The sequence below is a fragment of the Vipera berus genome (genome assembly GCF_964194415.1).
Source record: "Vipera berus genome assembly, chromosome: 2".
NCBI lineage: Eukaryota > Metazoa > Chordata > Lepidosauria > Squamata > Viperidae > Vipera > Vipera berus.
Window position 1 is genome coordinate 166,346,686 of NC_138203.1, and position 21,002 is coordinate 166,367,687.

The following is a 21,002-nucleotide window of genomic DNA, read 5'->3' on the forward strand; positions in this document are numbered from 1 at the left end:
CAATATAATCATATTTTTCTTAGTAGTATTTATCAGCTTTGACGAAGCATTAATTTAAATTTATCCAGATAACCTGATACTTTAAGAGCAGCAGCATAAGAACAGTTGCAGTTTTTAAAATGAATGGTCACTTTGCAATTAGAATAGTCTAAATTTCCTTGTAACCTTTCAAACAAAGGTCTGCAAGTTCTGTTTCTGTTGGTAACCAGGCTTTTTATTGGGAGCTTTTTGACTGCTAAGGTCAGTAGTTTGAGTGCTGCATTCTTTTCATGATGTGGGTACAATACAGAAGCTGGGAAATATTTAGACAAAGTGAAATTTCATTTCACTCTGGATTTATGGAATAAAACTACAGATGTTTTTCTTTTAATAAGTCAGGGTATTTTTGCTGGATTTTCGGGGGAGGAGTTAGTGGATTTGGGAATGTCACTCTTAACAGCAAAGTTAAAACTATTTCTGGAAGTGTTTGCTGGAGCAGAAGATAATCCTAGAATATCTTGCCCAAGTAGGCAGAGCATAATGGACAAACAGCTATGTAGGAAAAAAATTCTCCTTTATGATAAAGATTAGAACTATGTCAGTAGAAAAATAAATTGAATTTGATAGTTTGCAATAATGAACCTAAACAGGGTGGGATACAGCCCTCTTGTATAGGTTGATACAAATGAAAATACTGCAGTACAGATAATCCCCGAGTTACAAGCATTCACTTAACGCTCGTTCAAAGTTACATGTGAGCGCTTCCTAGTGCTTATGAACAAGTCCCGAAGTTACGAATATTGCAGCACCACGGCATTCGTTCACCCTTACGAGTGACTGCAGTGGCCCTGCAACATTCACCCTGGTTTTTCCTTCCCTCCCCACCCCCACCCTGGATCTCCCTAGGCACCAGGCCTTCAATACTTACCCTGAGAAGATTGAGATCCTTCGCTTCCTTGGCTGTTCCAGGCCTTCGGTGCGTTCGCAGAGAATGGAGGCCTAAAGTAAGACAAGATCATGTGAGATTAGTGGGGCGAGATCTCATGCTACTGATCTCGCATGATCTAATGGTATTTTAGGTCCCTGTTCTCTGCAACAGAGAACAGAACCGAAGCTGGGGCACGCTTCCCTGGCCTCAGATCTGGGCGGCAGTGGCCTGGAAGAGGCCTCTGGAGCCTGGATCGGGCCTCAGGAGGAATGCGGAAGCGTCCCCTGGCCTCAGATCTGGGTGGCAGTAGGAACTGCGGCAGAGAGCAGACGGATCTTTTCCAGGTGAGTCCAGTGCAGCAGGAAGGGAGGGGGAAGCATGTGGTATCTTAGTGAGTCAGGGAGGCCTTGGGGGCCTGTTCCATCACTAGGCCCTCCATGGCCTTCCCTACTCTGAGATACCTCATGTTTGCTTAACGAGCCGCGTGTATTTTAATGAGCAAGGGAGTAATCTTGTTCGAGGTGCTAGATTCACTCTACAAATTTTCGAGTTACAAGTGGAATGGGCAGGCTCTGTTACACTTGTAACTTGAGGACTACCTGTATCCATGAAATCAGAAGTAATGAGGCAATGAAGGTGGGACTAAAATGTCAGTGGTTTTATGAAGAACATAGTGATTGTAAGTTAGAATAAACCAGAGGTGTCAAACTGAATTTCATTGAGGGCCGCATCAGCATTATGGTTGCCCTCAAAGTGCCAGTTGCTGTCCCCTTCTCTCCCTCAGGCTTGGCCCACAGAAGCCTCTTCTCTCCTATCCCCTTTTTTCCCTTAGGCTTGCTCCACCGACATCTCTCCTCTCCTCCCTATCGCCTTCTCTCTCCCCTTACTCCTCCTCCTTCCCACCCAAACCCCTCCTTTTACATCCTCTCCTCCCCTCCCCCATGCATTCACTCACTGCCCGGCTGGCTTTTTCATCCTGCGCTCATCAGCTGGAGCTTCTTGCGCTGATTCTGGGGTCCCTGCCAAGCACCGACAGCCTCACAGATCCAGCTGACACTTTGCCCTGAAGACTGCTTGTGGCTGGCTGCCAACCATTTCCGAAGTCGCCGAAAGCCCCGATTAGCTAGAACCCCGCGTGCCGATCCTTGGGCTTCAGCAGAGTCCCAGCAACACTGCAGCTCCAGCTGACTCTCCCCAGGCCTCACTGGCGCTGCTGCCGCTTCAGCTCACCGACCCCCGCTAAATACTCAGTACCTCCTCCTCCTAGTCTGCTTGCGGGCCAGGTCTAAACACATCACAGGCCAGATTTGGCCTGCGGGCCTCGATTTTGACATGTCTGGAATAAACGTTATTGACTGATACTACTATTCCTGTTACAGATAGTCCTCAGTTAACTTCAGCAATTAGGATCAGAATTGCCATTGTGATGCAGTTGTAAAGCATTATATCACACGACTGTGCTTCTTAACCACAGCAATTCTAGTAGTCCCAGTTTTGTTAAGTGAGGAGCTTTCTTCACTGCAACTTCTGACTTCCCACTGGTTTCCCTATTGACCTTGTTTCTGACAGTTGGAACTCCAAGGGGCTGTCATAATTACCATTCAGCACGGTCATAAGTTTGAAGACTCGCTGAAGGAATGGTTATTAAACAAGAACCACCTGTACCTTTCTTGTCTATTTCCTTGAAGAGGAGAAATACAACTTTTAGAAGGATATAGAAGTAGGATGTTTGAAAGGATGTAAATGAGTATTTAATTCAGTTTGTTCCAATCTGATACTCATGATCTGTCCATTAAGGATAAGAAGCTAAAATAAAATAGTTTGTTTCAACCATTTACCTAATGCAGGTAAATCATTTGAGAAAGATACTTGGCCTAGGGCCAGGTTACTTGAGGGACTACCTATCTTGAACAGTATCTGCCCAGCCTATTATGGCAGATATGGTACTCTCCAGATTCCTTCATTGAAACTATGCTGTCTATCAGGACCCCAGAAGTCTGCCTTCTCTGTCATAGTACCTGCCCTATTGAATGAGCTCGCCCCCGCTCAGATCTGAATGGCCCTGCTCTGCTGGTGTTTCAGAGGAGCCAGAATATCTGGCTGTTCATCCAGGCCCTTGGTGAGGATGAATGACATCTTTTTTTGACCTAGGTTTTGTTTCTACCTGGTTTGTTATTCTGCCATCTCTATCCTTTTTTATTTCTTGTTTTTCTTGTCTTTATTTTCATCCTTTAAATCAGAGGTCCCCAACCTTGGCAACTTTAAGACTTCTGAACTTCAACTCCCAGAATTCCTCAGCCAAGCTGGCTGAGGAATTCTGAGACTTGAAGTCCACAAATATTTAAGTTACCAAGGTTGGGGACCCTTGCTTTAAATAGTTTTGTGAACTGCAGAGTCCCTGGGAATCAAGCAGCAAATAAATTTAAAGAATGATAATTCAGGATGCAGTACCTTTTTTTCCAAAATGATGTACCAGTGCATGGAATTACAACCAATAAATGGCAGTTCTCATTTTTTGTGTTCTTCTGTGACTTTTTTTAACTTTCTCAATGTTTTTTAATTCTAATTTGAAATTAGAATTTGAATATGAGATATAAGGGACAATTTCCTTCTCTAGCTTTAAAGCAGCGACCCCCAACTTTTGCAGCTTGGTGGCCCAACTGGGGAGGGGAGGGGGGAACCGGGCCATGCAATTGGTGGGCTGGCGTGTGCGCACATGCACACAGTCCTTGTGCAAGCAGCAAGCCAGCGTGCACATGCACAGCTCAAATTGTACAAGCGGCAGGCCGGTATGCACATGCAATTGCCCACTGGCCCACCACTCACAGAAGTTGAACTGTGCAGGCATGTGTGTCCAGCTATGGAATAGGCCACGGCCTGGTAGTGGGCCATGGTCAAGGGGTTGGGGACGCCTGTTTTAAATTATATGTATAGATAAGCCATTGTTCAGATCAAGATGTATATATCAGGGATGATCTGGATCTACTGGTAGTTTTGTGAGTGTTGGGGTAGATTACCTGCCAGATATTTTTGACTTTGACAGTTGTAAAATTTTTACTAAATTCTGGTTATTGATTACAAATTCTCAGCCTGAGACGTGTGTTCAGAGGTGCTTGTACCTGAATTCTTAGCCATTTAGGTACACTTTCATTCTGAAATACAAAAGGAAATTATAAGTATTACTTAGCTGTTGATACAAATTGCTAATGTCAGTTAAAATGGATGAAAATTTTAGCTCAGGTGGCTTATAAAAAGTTTAATTTGTTTAATATTCATTGTACCAAGAGGAAGAATGAGGCTTGGAATATATTGTTAATTGAAACAGAAAAGTTTATTTTATTCATTCATTCATTTTATATGACTACCCATTTGTAGCTGGTGGTGTCCTGTTTTTATAGTCTGAATGTATGACATGTAAATTAAATGGCGCAGTATTAAAGTAGCATAAGGCAATATATAAAGTGTTTAAATTATTTAAACACTTATGCACTGATTAAATCTGCACATTTCAAAATTACGTATACCTTAATCTAGTACTTATTAGTCTAATGGGAGGATCATCTGAGTTGGCTCGGGAGTTCATGGCTTCCATGACGGCCATGGACCTGACGCAAGTAATTTCGGGACCGACTCATGAGGGAGGCCACACCCTTGACCTAGTTTTCTTATCTGGACGGTGGTTAGATGATCTTGGTGGGGGCTCCCCAATTGTTATGCCCCTGTCATGGACCGATCATCATCTCCTGTGGCTGGTCTTCCGTTTTGCCACCCCCCGCCGTGGGTGTGTGGAACCTATCAAATGGTACCACCCCAGACGCTTAATGGATCCCCAGAGGTTCCAGGCGGCGCTGGGGTCCCCACCTGCCTCCCTTGCTCACAGCTCGGCAGACGCCTTAGTGGAAGCCTGGGAAAGGGCGGCCACTGAGGCTCTTGACCGAGTTGTACCCCTGCGGCCCCTGACCCGGTGCAGATCCCGTCGAGCCCCATGGTTCTCCGTGGAGCTCCGGGAGATGAAGCGTCGGAGACGGGGCCTAGAGAGCGGTTGGAGATCCAGCCGATCCGAATCCGATCGATTGCGACTAAGAACCTACACTAGGTCTTATCTCGCTGCGATAAGGGAGGCGAGGTCTAACCACTTCGCCACCCTTATCGCGTCCGCAGATAATCGCCCGGCCGCCCTGTTTAGGGTGACTCGCTCCCTCCTGAATCAGGAGGTGAGGGAGGATCCCTTGCAGGGTCGTGCCGAGGAGTTTAACCAGCATCTGTCGGACAAAATCGCTCGGATTCGGATCGGTCTGGACTCTGACTGGGCAGAGTCTGTCGAGCAGGACACGGGTGGTCTTGTCGATATCACCTGGGAGGAGTTTGATTCTGTGACTCCGGAGGAAGTGGACAGGATCATGGGGAGGCTGAGCACCACCACATGTTTATTGGACCCGTGCCCTTCCTGGCTGGTCTATGCAGCCCGGGAGAGGACACGCAGCTGGTTCCAGGCAGTTATATCGGCTTCTTTGAGTGAGGGTAGCTTCCCCGCCGTCTTGAAAGAGGCGGTGGTGAGGCCTCTCCTCAAGAAGCCTGCCTTGGACCCAGCTGTATTGAACAACTTTCGTCCTGTCTCCAACCTTCGCTTTCTTGCGAAGGTTGTTGAGAGTGTGGTGGCACATCGGCTCCCTCTGGTCCTGGATGAAGCGGATTATCTAGACCCGTACCAATCGGGTTTCAGGCCCGGGTACAGCACGGAGACGGCATTGGTCGCACTGGTGAATGATCTCTGGAGGGCCCGGGACAGGGGGCATTCCTCTGTTCTGGTCCTATTAGACCTCTCAGCGGCTTTCGATACCATCGACCATGGTATCTTGCTGCGGCGTCTTAGGGGATTGGGAGTGGGAGGCACGGTTTTACAGTGGTTCTCCTATCTCCAGGGACACTCGCAGTCGGTGTTGGCAGGAGGGCAGAGGTCGACCGCGAGGTCTCTCATTTGTGGAGTTCCTCAGGGGTCGGTCCTCTCGCCTCTCCTGTTCAACATCTATATGAAACCGCTGGGTGAGATCATTCATGGTTTTGGAGTTGGGTATCATCAGTATGCTGATGATACCCAGCTTTTCTTTTCGACCCCAAACCACCCCAGTGATGCCCTCACCGTGATGTCCCGTTGCCTGGAGGCGGTTCGGGTCTGGATGGGGAGGAACAGACTTCAACTCAACCCCGACAAGACCGAGTGGCTTTGCATACCTTCATCCCGGGTTTATTCGGACATTCCATCTCTTTCTATGGGGGGCGAATTATTACCCCCCGTAGATAGGGCTCGCAACTTGGGAGTCCTCCTAGATTCACGGCTCACTCTGGAAGACCACATAGGAGCTGTGACTAGGGGGGCTTTCGCCCAGGTTCGCCTGGTGCGCCAGTTGCGGCCCTATCTAAGCCGGGATGATCTATGCACAGTCACTCACGCGCTCGTGACCTCTCGACTAGACTACTGCAACGCTCTCTACATGGGGCTGCCCTTGAGGACCACCCGGAAGCTCCAACTGGCACAGAATGCAGCCGCGAGAGTTGTGTTGGGAGTTTCCCGATACTCCCATGTTACACCTCTGCTCCGTGAGCTGCATTGGTTGCCAGTTGTCTTCCGGGTGAGATTCAAGGTACTAGTCATGGTGTTTAAAGCCCTACATGGCAGGGGTCCGGAGTACCTCAGGGAACACCTGCTGCCGGCGTCAACTTCCCTCCGCCCTGTGCGTTCCCACAGAGAGGGCCTCCTCAGGGTGCCACCGGTCAGAGAATGTAGATTGGTGGCCCCCAGGGGGAGGTCTTTCTCTGTGGGCGCCCCGGAGCTATGGAACCAGTTACCGGTTGAGCTCCGGACGGCGCCCGATCTTCGCTCCTTTCACCGCGATCTGAAAACATACCTGTTCGAACAAGCCGGCCTGGCCTGAGGGGGGATTGGTGGGGTTTTTACTATCATTTTATTGGGGTTTTATTAATGTATTTATTGTTGGGCATGTATTTAATTACTTTTTAATTTTTGTAGCTTTGTGTTTTATTCTTGCCCTGTACACCGCCCTGAGTCCTTCGGGAGAAGGGCGGTATAGAAATATTAATAAATTAAATAAATTAAATTAAATTAAACAACATATAGTTTGCTATGGAAAGCAAAAGAGAAAAAGAAATCTCATGGGCATATATTTCTTGTGCATTTCCTTTGGCAAACTGGTAAAATAGGAACTGTGATGGCGCGATGGTAAGAATGTAGCATTGCAGGTTAACTCTGCCCACCGCTAGGAGTTTAATCCTCACCGGCTCAAGGTTCACTCAGCCTTCCATCCTTCTAAGGTTGATAAAATGAGGTCCCAGATTGTTGGGGGCAATATGCTGACTCTGTAAACTGCTGCTATTGCTAATAAAATATTGTTTCAATTTTTTTTTAAAAAAGCCTGATTCCCATGATTTCCACCTCCCTTCTTGCTTTTGTAATATGTTTTAGCAATGCCAGTCACTGAACAGCTGAATAAAATTTTTAGGAACAAAGGGGTGTAATAGCTAGTGAGGAGTTCAACCCCTTGGCAATAGGATAGAGGCCTCCTGAAGGAAAGCATTGTTGAAGAGGATGAAGCTTTGTAAGTGACGTAGGTAAACCTTAGGTGGGTTTATGGAATGATATGTGGGAATGATCTTGAGAGACAGGAAGAAGACCTGCAGACATTGCAACTACCATGTAAAAAAATTCTCAGTCCACAGAAGGAGGGGGGCTAGGAAGCGTTTCAGAAGGGATCTTTCCTAGTTTTCCAGAGAGTAAAAAGGATAAGTCTTGCAAGTTTCTGTTAATGTAAGCGTACGATAAAGATAGTGTTGGTACTCATAGTTGTGCTTCTTGTCTGGACTACCTCGAAGGGCTTAAAAAGACTTAAAATGCTTAAGTCTACGGTCTACTACTACTATGGTAGTATTGAAGTATTATTGAACATGAGAAAAGTGTATTTTGTATCACTGAGATTGGTACCTTGAATATAACTGGGTGGCATCTCCATTAAGAGGAATTTTTTTAAAGTGAAATTGCCTTTGCAAAAAAATAGATATGCATCTTTTAGCTAGAAAACATAGTAAATTATCAGGCTTCAACTAATTAAGTACTAATCCAGGATTAGGGGATATGCCACATAAATTTGTAATTACTTCGAACTTATTTATGCTTTAGGATGAAATTTCTGATGTTAGCCAAGCAGGGTCCAAATCTACTACACCAATCTTAACTGCTGCTTCAGATGTGCTTACGTCTGCCGAGTCTCCCCTGAATGAAGACAAGGAAGGCCTTGCAAAGAATTCTGATTCGTGGAACCAGAAATTGGACATAAGCAAGCACATTGAAGTGCAGGTAGCCCAGGAAACAAGAAATGTATCTATTGGTAAGTTGCTAGATTATTCACATTTTGAGTAATTTAATAGTTTGAGTAATTTAAAATCCATAGTATGCCTACAGGTTCCAGAATTAATAAATACTTAGAGTGCTACTTGTATTCCTCCTAGCAAGACATCCTCATACAGAAAGCAGCAGGAAAGTCATGTGAAGGTGGCCTTATTGATCACAAGCATGCCTCAGTGTATTTACAGACTATGAGATTAAATATCAACTGCTCTCAGATTTATTATATGATTAAGACTAAACTGTCACGTTTAAGGATCTTTATGCTGGAAAAATATTATTTTCTACATGACGTGTTACTAAAGTTCTTCACATTTAGAAAAGATGGTCTGTGACAGTGACAGCGAACCTTTTAGAGACCGAGTGCCCAAACTGCAACCCAAAACCCACTTATTTATCGCTGGGTGCCGGGTGGGTGTGGAAGATTGGGTGGGTGTGGTCACCTCAATGTCGCTCGTGGGGAGGGACACCTGTGGGGCAGCTGGTTGAAGAGGGCAGTTGCCACCTCTGAGGTATGGTGCGGGTGCCCACAGGGAGGGCTCTGAGTGCAGCCTCTGGCACCTGTGCCATAGGTTCGCCACCACTGGTCTGTGAGAAGTGATCATTAATTTTGGAAACTAATAATCTTGTGCATTGATACATTGGCTGGTATAGTGTAATGATTTTACGTGTTCGACTCGGACCAGGCAAAATTAAATTTTGATTCCTACTTGATCATGAAGCTCACTGTGTCAATGGGGGCCAGTCATTCTCTCATTCTTACTTAATTCACAGGATTACATTTTGAGAATAAAATTAGGGGAGATCCTATGTATGCTGCCTTTAATTCTATTTCATAATCCTTGCTTTTAACAATATTTACCTATTTTTTAAGGATCTAATGAAAATGATGACAAATCTGAAGTTCAGGCAATCATTGAATCCACTCCAGAGCTGGATATGGATAAAGATCTTAGTGGATATAAAGGTTCAAGGTATTTAGCCAGCAATTTTCAGTCACTGGAAATCTTAGGAAAAAATACAAATACTACAAGAGTTTTGTAGCTCTTTGTGGTCATTATGGCATACGATCAATCTCTTGATCAATACTTTTCAGTCAATAGTAGCATTCTGGCATTCTGTGGCACTCAGATTTTCTATTGATGCTCTGGCTCAAAAACCTTTGATCTACCATGAAGGGCAAAACAGTATGTGCAGTAGCCATCTCTCAATATCTCCTCATAAGGGTAACATGTCAGATTGTTACGCTGCTTCTCATTGCCACGGGCTTAGCATAGAGGAAGAGACTGCAGGGTGTGGTTGGAGGCTCTAAAGAAATGAAAATGGCTAACCTGTTATGGTGGCAACGTGGATACAAAACTGTCTGGAAGAAACTAGGTGAATCAGAGGAGCTTGTAACCATGTGAACATCAGTGTTGTGGAGGAGAAAATAGTGCCTTGATTAATGTGCTTGATATTTCTGCATCCTACCAGGAAAAGAGAGAGAAAGGAAAGGGGGAAGGGTGATTGCTGAAGGTGTCATTTTCCTTTAGCTTTCTTAAATAATAAACCATTAATTGTGGCATATTTTTTTATGGAGCAGAATTTACATTAGAAAGTTTGCACATTTGTGCACTGAGATGTAGACTGGTGAAGTCTTTTTAAAAAGATGTAATTCTTCTCACTCCTACATTCGAATTCTGTTGTGTAGCACACCCACCAAAGGCATAGAGAACAAAGCATTTGATCGTAATACAGAATCACTCTTTGAAGAACTATCTTCTGCTGGCTCTGGTCTGATTGGGGATGTGGATGAAGGAGCAGATTTGCTGGGTGAGTATTTTTTTAAAATTGTTTCGAAATGGTGAAAGCAATTTACAGAATAGTTCAAGGATAGAGTTGTAAGAAAAAAGTACTCAGGACATTTCCATACATAATTTGCCTAGTGAATAGAGTTGAAAGCATTCACTATTTACCATGGCTCTTTAAATGTTTAATATAAAATCATATTTATGCCTGCACTTATCTGTTAAAAAAAGGGTTCCCGTTAGCAACCCATCTTTTGGGCAATCATCTGGGAAAATTGCAGCTCAAATAGTGGGTAGTGATGGGTGACCATTTCGTTTATTTCATAATGGTGAGATTATCTTGAATCTGCCATTGCATCATTATGCTTTCGGTTGCTATTAATATCCCTAATATTTTACATTTTTTCAGCCTTACAATTCAGTCTCCCTCCCACCTCCTCCAGTCTGGTTTTGTTTATGCGGATGAGGAATCTGGAAAATAGGCAGAAGAGAAAGGAGGAATTTATTTTAGGAAATCTGTAACTTTTTACCTATAAAAGGACTTCCTAGATGCTTAATGGGGAAGGTAATGTTTCCCCCTCTTTTAAAGTTAAAAAAAGGAGTGCTTTTAACATTAGAACAGTTACTGCCTTGAAGTGGGGACTGCTGTAAAAATCTGGTTGTTCTCCCAAGTTTTGAGCTGGGGTGGCCGAAGCCCCTCTTTTGGGTATTAGAAGTTAATGGGTGGTTTGGGGTGTCTGCTGGGTTTGCTATCTTGCTCCTTTTTCTTTTTCTTTTTGTTCTAGATTGTTTTTTGTAGTTTGTTATTTCCTATTATATTGTTTTATACAGGTAGTCCTCAACTTCCAATCAAAACTGAGCCCAAAATGTATGTTGGTATAAGCAAGATATTTAAGTGAGTTTTAGTCCATTTTATGACCATTCTTGCCACAGATGTTAATTGAATCACTGCAGTTGTTAAGCTGCAGTTGTTCTGGTTTCCCATTGACTTTGCTTGTCAGAAGGTCGTAAAAGGGATCACATGACCCCCAGGACACTGCAAAGGTCATAAATATGAGTCAGTTGCCAAGCGTCTGAATTTTGATCAGGTGACTATGGGGATGCTGCAACAGTCATAAGTGTGAAAAATGGTCGCTTTTTTCAGTGAGTCACTTTTTTCAGTGAGGTTGTAACTTTGAACAGTCACTAAAGGAACTGTTGTAAGTCGAGGACTACCTGTATTGCCTGGTGTATTGTCAGATGCCCAATGTATTGGGAGTTGGATGGCATCAGAGGGAATGAGATAAATGTTTAACATGCCTTAAAATGTCAAGAGGAATTTTTTTGAAGTAACATGTCTTTTGTTCTACAACTGAGATATATGCAAGTTGTTCCTTCTTCAAACATTTCTTGGTGGAGGAACATCTTCCACCCTAAAATTCATGTGAAGAACACACTTTCCTCTATTCGCTTGAAAGTGTATTTTTGTGTCAGTTTGAAGGGAGAGAAATCTCTACTTACAGAAAAATACTACATTTCCTTTCTTCCTCTCTCTCTCTCTCTCTCTTTTCGACTTCTCTTTGTAATTCGGTTCCTCGGCCCTGGCTCTGTTTGCTTAAAACAAAACCCCAAAAGAATAGTAGATGCTGCCAATGTTTTATAACTTCTCCCATTCCACCAGCAGTCACTTTGTGTTACGCCCATACTGTTTCTGCATTTTTTTGAAAAATAAGGTTCTTGAGCCATTAAGGGTAATCTTAGATATAAACATCATAGTGGCACCTGATTAGTATGGTCTCAGTTATGTTATTGCTGTTTAGGGAAGCGGGGAGCGACTTTGATGAGAGGAGAAATGGCTGTAGTAAAAGCATTTATAAGGGGGATATGTTAGAGACCGCAACAATTTCACTTTTATACCAAAATAGGTAATTTTAAGGGTATATTTAAATAGATCATTGATGCAGTATTAAGGTGATTAACCGGCATGCCATCATTTTTGTAATACTGGTCAGTTGTAACCATGTACTAATTACTTTAGCATAGATTTGTTTTTGTTTTGTTTCTAGGTAGTATGTGTAAATAGGGCTACCAATTTGCTTAATGGTACAGAAGCCCAGCTGTACTTAATCTGAGGGAACACATTTTATACGAAATGTTTTGTATTAGTAGTTTACTGTGCTGTATTTTGGCATGCTTTTGCAACATTAGTTAAATGGGATTCTCCAATTTGCTTTCTCTTGGGCTGCGTACCCAGGAGAATATTCTGGTTTGTATCCTTTTTATATATTTGAAAGTGATTGTTTTGAAGTTCAGCATTCTTGGCTGTTGCTTTCATAATGTCTGTTTTGCAGTTTGTTTTGTCTTTATCCTGCCTAGTGCTTTTTAATTTATTTTGCCTGATAATTATTCTCTACTCAGAATACCAACAGTTAAAAGTGTTGTTTACATAACTGAAACAGTTCCTTCCTTGAAACTGAAGTATTCTAAAAACCCAAACTTTCACCATTCATTACAAATAATCTTCCTTTCTGTGTTACTGATCCAAATTCTGCCAATGCAAACATCAGCCTTGAAGAAATGATTGGGAATCAGCACATGGCAAGGAGTTTGAGCTTCATGCAGGACAAAAGGCTGTTTTCTAATCTTTGAAACCTATGCGAACAGGAAACATGTAGGGTGCAAATTACATACTGGCTAGTTGGAGGACAAAAAATAAAATAAAAATAGAATGTGATTATGCTACCCTGACAGAATGGACAGAGTGTTTCTGCTTCCCATACAGAAAGCCCAGAATCTCGGATTTTTTTTAATCTATGGATTTGAGCAGTACTTTGAGTGTGTCTTATCAAACAAGCAAACTTCTGTCCTTTTGTTTATATTTTTCCATAGTGCAGGCAGCTTGTCAAGTGTTAGAAGATCCGATATTGAAATAAATTGTACTAAATGCATAAGAATTTCAAAAGCTTGTTTTTGCCTTGCTCAACTAGCTTTCTGCACAATTGCAGTGTGCTCACAGAATACCTGTCCCTGCAAGAATTTCCCTGTTCCCTGAGTCAAGAGGGACATTTCTGATGTACAAGCATAATAAATACGAGGCAGCCCATTTGCTCTAGAAGTTATTTAAAGTTTTGTACTTTGAAGTGTAGGCAAGGTTTTTTGGTGAGAATAGTAGCTTTATTTAAGCCTTAAATAAATGATGCGTAGGTAGTCCCATTACTTCGCATGTTGTGACAATCTGACAATCATTAAGTGAGTTCACCTTGCTTAATCACCCTACCTCCTGCTGTCCCTGATATAGACGTTAAGTGGAGCATGGAATATCTAGAAGGGGGGGGAAAGCATTAGTAGGCCTAGCATAGGCCCAGGCCCACCTGATGAAGACTCCCCAAGACTTTCCCCATTCCCTCAGACACTCTGTGCTCTACTTCCCAACATTTGGGGTCCCCACAGCCCTTGGACTTGCTCTCTCCCCAGGTCCCCGCAGGCCTTTCCCCTCCATACTGGCTCCCAATAGACCTTTTGCCTGCTTCACATCCTGCCAGGCTCTACCTCTCCTCCCCACCCCGTCATCCATTGTGCACTTACCTTTCAAAGATATCCAGAGCTCCAGACCTGTAGAGTTGTAGCTGCTCCAAAATGGCACCTAATTTTGGAACATAGTCATCCGGCCCAGTGTGGAAGCAGTCTTTTGTGCTTTCCTAACAGAACTTTCTGCAGCACTGTGCATTAGGGAAGCAGAGCAAACTGCTTCATCTCTGGACCATGTCTCTGTGTCCTGGAAGCGGCTGCTGCTTTAAATGGGCCATAAGCTTTCCACAGTGCTGCATAGAGCATACCATTTTGTCCTTAGGACACATGGCTGCATGCTGGAAGTGTCTACCATTTGGATATAGCCACAGTTCCTTGGTGGCTGCTCAGAAAATGGTGGTCTCTTCTGGGGCCCAGGGACACTGAGGGATGGAATGGCTTGCCTTCCTTCCCCAACTTGAGGCTGGAGCCCCAGAGATCTTCCAGAGATAATTGTGCAGTGGGTGATGGAATTGGAAAACAGGCCCAAGTCCTGTAGGGACCCAGTGGGATGAGGGAAGATAGATAAAGGGGAGGCCACTGCAACATCTCTGAGGTGGATCATAAGAGTCATGAGAGTGAATGTGGAGCTGCTACAGCGGCCAAAACTGTGGAACAGGGTCATAAATAGTTTTTGAGGAGTGGGTCTGTCATGACTTTGAATGGTTGCTAAGAGACTGGTTGTCAAGCTAGGACTGTCTGCACTTATCAGTCTCATTTTCCATCATTTCATATATATGTAGTAATTTATTATTTATTTATTTATTATTGGGACTTATATGCCGCCCTATCTCCCGAAGGACTCAGGGCGGCTAACAACAATAACGTACAATAAATACAGAAGTTACCGTAAAATAAAAATTAAAATTAAAATAAATTAAAAATTAGAGTTAAAAATTAAAAACATAATTAAAATCCCTGTCAGTCCAGGTCAGCCAGGTGGCAAAGGAGTGTTTTGAGGCCGCGGCGAAAGGACTGGAGATCTGGGGCCATCCGAAGCTCAGGGGGGAGCTGGTTCCATAGGGCTGGTGCTCCCACAGAGAAGGCCCTCCCCCTGGGGGTCGCCAGCCGACATTGTCTAGCCGACGGTACCCTGAGGAGGCCTTCTCTGTGTGAGCGTACTGGGCGATGGGAAGTAGTAGTACTATGCATTTTCCTACAGTTACCTGCATTTTATGAAGTCAGCTTTTCAAAAGCTAGAATAAAATCATTGATATTCCTATTAGTCTTTTGCTGGATCTTGTAAGATATATTATTAATAGCTTATTTTATTTTACCGTATTTTCCGGCGTATAAGACGACTGGGCGTATAAGATGACCCCCTACATTTCTTGTTAAATTATAGGGTTTGGGCTATACTCGCCGTATAAGACTACCCCTCTTCCAACGCACACCAAATAAAAATTAAAAAACATCAGATTTGATTTTAATATGGTAATTTTAATTCAAATGCTTATGACATGCAGGTGCTTAGTAGAAAAACTGTCACTTATAAACATAAGGCTGTTTGTCATCAAACATGTAAACATAAAACAGTGCAAGTGGATTAAACTATAATAATAATAATAATATAATAATAATAATAATAATAATAATAATAATAATAATAATAATAATAATAATAATAATAATAATAATAATAATAATAAGTAGTAGTAGTAGTAGTAGTAGTAGTAGTAGTAGTAGTTGGAAGGGACGTTGGAGGTCATCTAGTCCAACCCCCTGCTCAGGCAGGAAACCCTATACCATTTCAGGCAAATGGCTGTCCAGTCTCTTCTTAAAAACTTCCAGTGTTGGAGCATTCACCACTTCTGGAGGCAGGTTTTTCCACTGGTTAATTGTTCTAACTGTCAGGAAGTTTCTCCTTAGTTCTAGGTTGCTTCTCTCCTTGACTAGTTTCCATCCGTTGCTTCTTGTCCTGCTTTCAGGTGCTTTGGAGAATAGCTTGACTCCCTCTTCTTTGTGGCAGCCCCTGAGATATTGGAACACTGCTATCATGTCACCCCTCACCCTTCTCTTCATTAAACTACACATACCCAATTCCAGCAACCGTTCCCTATTTTCCTAATTCACTTTTTCACTTTTCCTAATTCACTCTAAAGCTTTCCCTGCGCAGAGCCTTAAGTAACAACACCAGCTGCCTGCAATTAGTGCAGGTTCGCATCCCACCAGGCTCAAGGTTGACTCAGCTTTCCATCCTTCCAAGGTAGGTAAAATGAGGACCCAGATTATTGGGGGCAATAAGCTGACTTTGTAATAATGCTGCTGGGGGGGGGTGAAAGCCCTAATAAACAGGCATATACACAGAATGAAGGCTATTGCTAAGCACATTGATTTGTGCTTTAAATTGTAAGCCACCCTGAGTCTTCGGAGAAGGGCAGGATATAAATGGGATTTTTTTTTTAAAAAAAAAAGACCAAATGGGAGATCCGCTCCAGGTTTTCCAGCCAGCCCGCCCAGTTCCTGAGTCAAATGTGTCCTTAGAGCTAAGCCCTGCTCTGGCTGCTGCCTTCCCCACCTGCCTTTCAAGTTGGGATATACTACAGCTGCTCTTCAACTTTAGAAGGAAAGACGCCCAGACCCCAGCCTGTAAAAAATCACAGACTGCAGCTTCTTCTCCAATTGGTCCCGCTTTCCCTGTGCAGACTAAATGGGAGATCCGCTCCAGGTTTTCCAGCCAGCCCTGTCCCTAAATTTTCAGCACCCGGCGTATAAGACGACCCCTGACTTTTGAGAAGATTTTCATGGGTTAAAAAGTAGTCTTATACGCCGGAAACTACAGTACCTATATTAAATATGGATGGGAATACATGTGGATGTCAATTAACAACCCAAAATGATTAACCTATTAGATTTGTGTAAAAAGTCCCAATTAAAACTCAAACATCAGACATGTTCATATTATACTGCACCCTTTCAAAAGATAATTCTTGTAGTAATATATAGTCTTCTCTATCTTGCATTCCATTAAAATATATGTGGTTTTGATACAATGGAGCATAGAAGTAAAAATGAATCTTTTATGATTAAGAGCATGTTCTACAAGAAAAAGGTTTAAGTATTTTTCACTTTAGAAGAATTGGAATGCAGTACAGCGTTTAAAAAATTAAGCATGGTTTAGGTGATGAGGTTTGTAATGACTTGATAAGGGCTGCTTTTTTGCAAGGAATTACTTGGAATCATCTCATTAAACAGAGTACCACTTCAGTCATTTAAAAAATCCTAAAGGAGGTTATTGAGGGAAAAACAAAACAGGATAGATAATCCATAATTCACTTCTAAATTCATTTGCATTAAAGGTAGCAATGACTGTTATTATCAGCTCTGATAGTGAAATGTGAGCCGATTTTAACAGTATTTCTGAATACTACCTTATTGGGGGTGGGATATTCTCCCTTTCAGGCCTGTTGTGATCTTTGGAGAGATCTCTGGTAGCTGCTCTAAGAAGAGGGAGATTGGATTGGATGGATCCTTTATCTAGACACGGCTCTCTTTTAACTGTTTGTCTTGCTGTTCTACATATCTTGCTGCAGCCATTCAATGCTGGCTTTACCCTGAAATCCCTCATATTTCAAATTCTCAGCTTTCTCTGTTCTGTACTTCATTTTTACTGTTCTCATTACATATTTCTTCTTCCTTTTGCTCTTCATGGGATGCATGGGCTTTAAAGACCATGATTTCTTTGGTAAGGCATCGTCTCATTTGAGGAACATTTGCAAGGGCTTTCCATTATTTGAGTTTCTTACATTCATCATTTCTTGTGGTGTCCCCTACTTGACTACGAGATTACATAATATAAAGTGTTCTAAGTTTTTCTGTTGTTTTACTGTTGTTACCAAATGAAATAGAATTTATTTTGTTTTATGTGCTTGGACTGAAAGTATTTTGCCTTGCTCCTTTGGGTTTCAAAACTGAATTTCATACTGAGCTCATTTACAACCTAAGAGCAAAATACTTTATATCTGAAAACTCTTTTCTGATCAGTAGTTGTGATCATAGTGCTCTGATCACAGAACTTCTCTGCTTGTGAAATTCTTTCATTTTAGTGAGGATACAAATCTGTACACATTTCTATAAGATGGTAGGAAAATTCCACTGAAATTAATGAGATCTCTTACTTGTGCAGTGGAATTGTGAGCACCAGAGCACCTGCTGAATATGCTGATCAGTGCAGTTGTTAAAACTTGTAGTTGTTAAAGCACATTTCTGTGTTTTAATATTTGTTTATTCTCTACGGTTTTTGAAAGGAATGGGACGTGAAGTTGAAAACCTTATTCTGGAAAATACACAACTACTCGAAACCAAGTGAGTAATCATTCCTCCGTTTTTAGATACACTAACCTGTTTCTTTAATTAAACAACGATGTTGCATGCCCACAAGTTGCTGTCTGATAAAGCATATAATCATTTCCCCTAAGTCTTGGTGTGTAACAGCACATGTATATGTGCATGGAACTTTGTGAAAGATACATGGTAATTGATGTAGTGTTTCTTTGTTGTAGAATGAATAAAATATCCTATAAATACAAGTATTTGTATATAAATATAGAATAGATTTCCAAGTCTTTTATAATTCTACAGTTCTACAAATATTTTATTAATAGAGCTGTAGAATTATAAAAGACTTCGAAATATGAACACTGGAGGTGGCTTCATTCTGTTTACTGGCAGTTTCAGGACAGCCAAAAGGGATTTTCATTTATTGAAATTCATATCATATTTTCTGTAATACATAATGATATTTATTGCTGCTGGGTTACTGACTTAAAAATGTAATTAGTTAGGCACTAAGAATTGAGCATCCAGTTTTAAGAGTACTCTGATTATCATATCCTATGTACAAACAAGAAGAGGTGACTTCCTATCACATCTGAAGTTTTTTTTTTTTTTGCAAATATTCAATTTGTGCATGATATTCATGATTATAGTTGGTGACAAAAAACTGGAAATGAGGTTTGCACCTCAGAATATTGGATTGTACCAGATCTCTGTTGAAAAGACCTTTATGAAGTATATTGGCTTCACTTAGCAAAATAATAGTGTCATGTTTCTGACGTATGGGCTTTTCAAGTGACTCTGAGGCACTGTTTACCTTAAAAGTCCTTTATTCAGCCTAATACATTGGCAAATAGTTGCTCGAAGGAAGCTGGAATCTGAAATCTCCGCTCCTTGCACAATATATTAAAACACAATTCTCCACCTTTCTAATTTTGTCATTAATCATATTCTCCAATTAATTTAAAGAATCAGTTTCCCTCGACAAGGTCATATCTTCTTTTGTTTCAGATGGCCTTGAAGGTACAATCCTCCTCTTCCCCCCTTCCAACCTTAAACTTAGTCTCTTAAAGCAATACACAAGTTTAACATATGAAATGGCTACTTCTTTATCTCTTGTCAAGCAATAACATTCGATGTTAGCAGCGTTGACAAATAGATCATAAAAAAGTAAAATCCAATTTTTATTTTTCCATATTGTATATTGTATTCATTGTATGTATTTTATGTAGTTATTGTATATGTTGCTGTGATGAAAATCGATCTATGAGTGACATTATTTCTGTCACTGAATATTGTTAGAAATGATTTAATTGCAAACATCTGTATTCTAGAAATGCCTTGAATGTGGTGAAGAATGACTTAATAGCAAAAGTTGATGAACTGACATGTGAAAAGGATGTGCTGAAAGGAGAATTGGAAGCTATAAAACTAGCCAAACAAAAGCTTGAAGAGAAGAATAAAGAGTTGGAGGAAGAGCTTAGAAAGTGAGCATAAAGTTCTTGAATGTGTTACAGTGAGTTTCCTAGAAAAACTCTTGGACTAATTTGATTAATTCCTCTTGTTTAGAGCCCGTGCAGAAGCTGAAGAAGCAAGGCAAAAGGCAAAGGAAGAGGATGATGTATGTATTCATACTAATAATATTGGATCTATGTTTTCTCTTATTCTTATAGTGCTATGGTTGGATCGATCCTCCTAGTTTTCTGTGGCATTATTGTAGAGAAATGTGAGCTTACAGGTTCCTTGTGTATGCCAATCCTGTAACGTAGTCTGTTTGGGGGGGTAAAACAGAGATTCTGAAAGATATTCAATTAACATATTTTCCTTCATTTAGGCCAAAATTGGTCACGAGGCCTTTTCCCCTCATTGTTGTCAATATTCAGTTACCTGTAAAGTAGTCCTTGATCTACAAATGGTTTAGTGACCATTTGAAGTTACAACAGCACTGAAAAAGAGACTTATGACTGTTTTTCATACTTACAACTCTTGGCATGTATTTATGATGGATACAGCGTACCAGGTCATACGATCACTTTTTGCAACCCTTGTGACAAGCAATGGGGAAGTCAGATTCACTTAACAACGGTGGCAAGAAAGGTTGTAAAATGGGGCAAAACTCACTTAACAACTATCTTGCTTAGCAACAGAAATTTGGGGCTCAGTTGTTGTAAGTCAAGAACTCTTTGTACTGTAAAAAATATATATACAATAGGCCTTTGTGCTTCCCAGTCCACTTGATTAAGCGTGCTTGCTATCTTTTCAACTCTGCAGAGTGATATTCCTACTGCTCAGAGAAAGCGATTCACACGTGTGGAGATGGCCCGGGTTCTCATGGAACGAAATCAGTACAAAGAAAGGCTAATGGAGCTTCAGGAAGCGGTGCGATGGACTGAGATGATAAGGCAAGTGCAATTTATGGTAACATGGTGGACAGATTAAACAAGTCATACACATTTTGTTTACTAGGCATGAGAAAGTGCTTCATTCTTTATTTTAAAAGCAATTGTTTATGTACTGTAGTTGTTGTTTTTTAAATAAAAATTTCACAAAAGGAATCTAAATTTTTTTAGCACTGTTAAAGGTTAACAGAATTGTCACAACATATGTTTTTGTGGTGTTTTTATAGATACAAACTAGTTCAAGATTCATTTTTGTAGGCGGACAAGATTAATTTCTTTAAAAAATGATCCAGGTTTTACAGGTATCTCTCAACATTTGCTTTGTCTAGTTTTAAGGTCTGTTCTAAAGACCTTCAGAAATGTGTGTCTTTGTGTGTGCACATCAGTATGCGCGCATACCCTTTAAGTCACTGTTGATTCCTGGTGACTGCCTGGATAGGTCCCTGCAGTTTCCTTCATAAGATTTCAGAAGTAGTTTGCCACAACTGCCTTCCTAGAGCTGAGAGACAGAGTGACTGACCCAACGTTACTCAGTTGGATAACCTTACTTAAGAAAGTCTCCATGTGCAAAACTCATGGACTCCAGGTTTTCAGCCTAGTATCTTAAGCGTTACACTACACTGGCTTTCGCTTCAGAAATGAGCTATGAAAAACAGCATAGGTGTAGTACA

General features: G+C 41.6%; 1 protein-coding gene across 2 annotated transcripts in view; it reads left to right on the forward strand.

Moving 5' to 3' along the window:
- The window catches only part of SPAG9 (sperm associated antigen 9), a 106,663-nt gene that overhangs the window by 36,010 nt on the left and 49,651 nt on the right, over positions 1-21,002 (forward strand). For both annotated transcript variants that reach the window (XM_081318300.1, XM_081318301.1), the window contains exons 6-12: positions 8,100-8,307; positions 9,199-9,298; positions 10,015-10,136; positions 17,905-17,962; positions 19,267-19,419; positions 19,502-19,553; positions 20,204-20,334. In XM_081318300.1, coding sequence (XP_081174426.1) covers positions 8,100-8,307; positions 9,199-9,298; positions 10,015-10,136; positions 17,905-17,962; positions 19,267-19,419; positions 19,502-19,553; positions 20,204-20,334 — 824 coding nt within the window. The remainder of the gene's footprint in view (positions 1-8,099; positions 8,308-9,198; positions 9,299-10,014; positions 10,137-17,904; positions 17,963-19,266; positions 19,420-19,501; positions 19,554-20,203; positions 20,335-21,002) is intronic.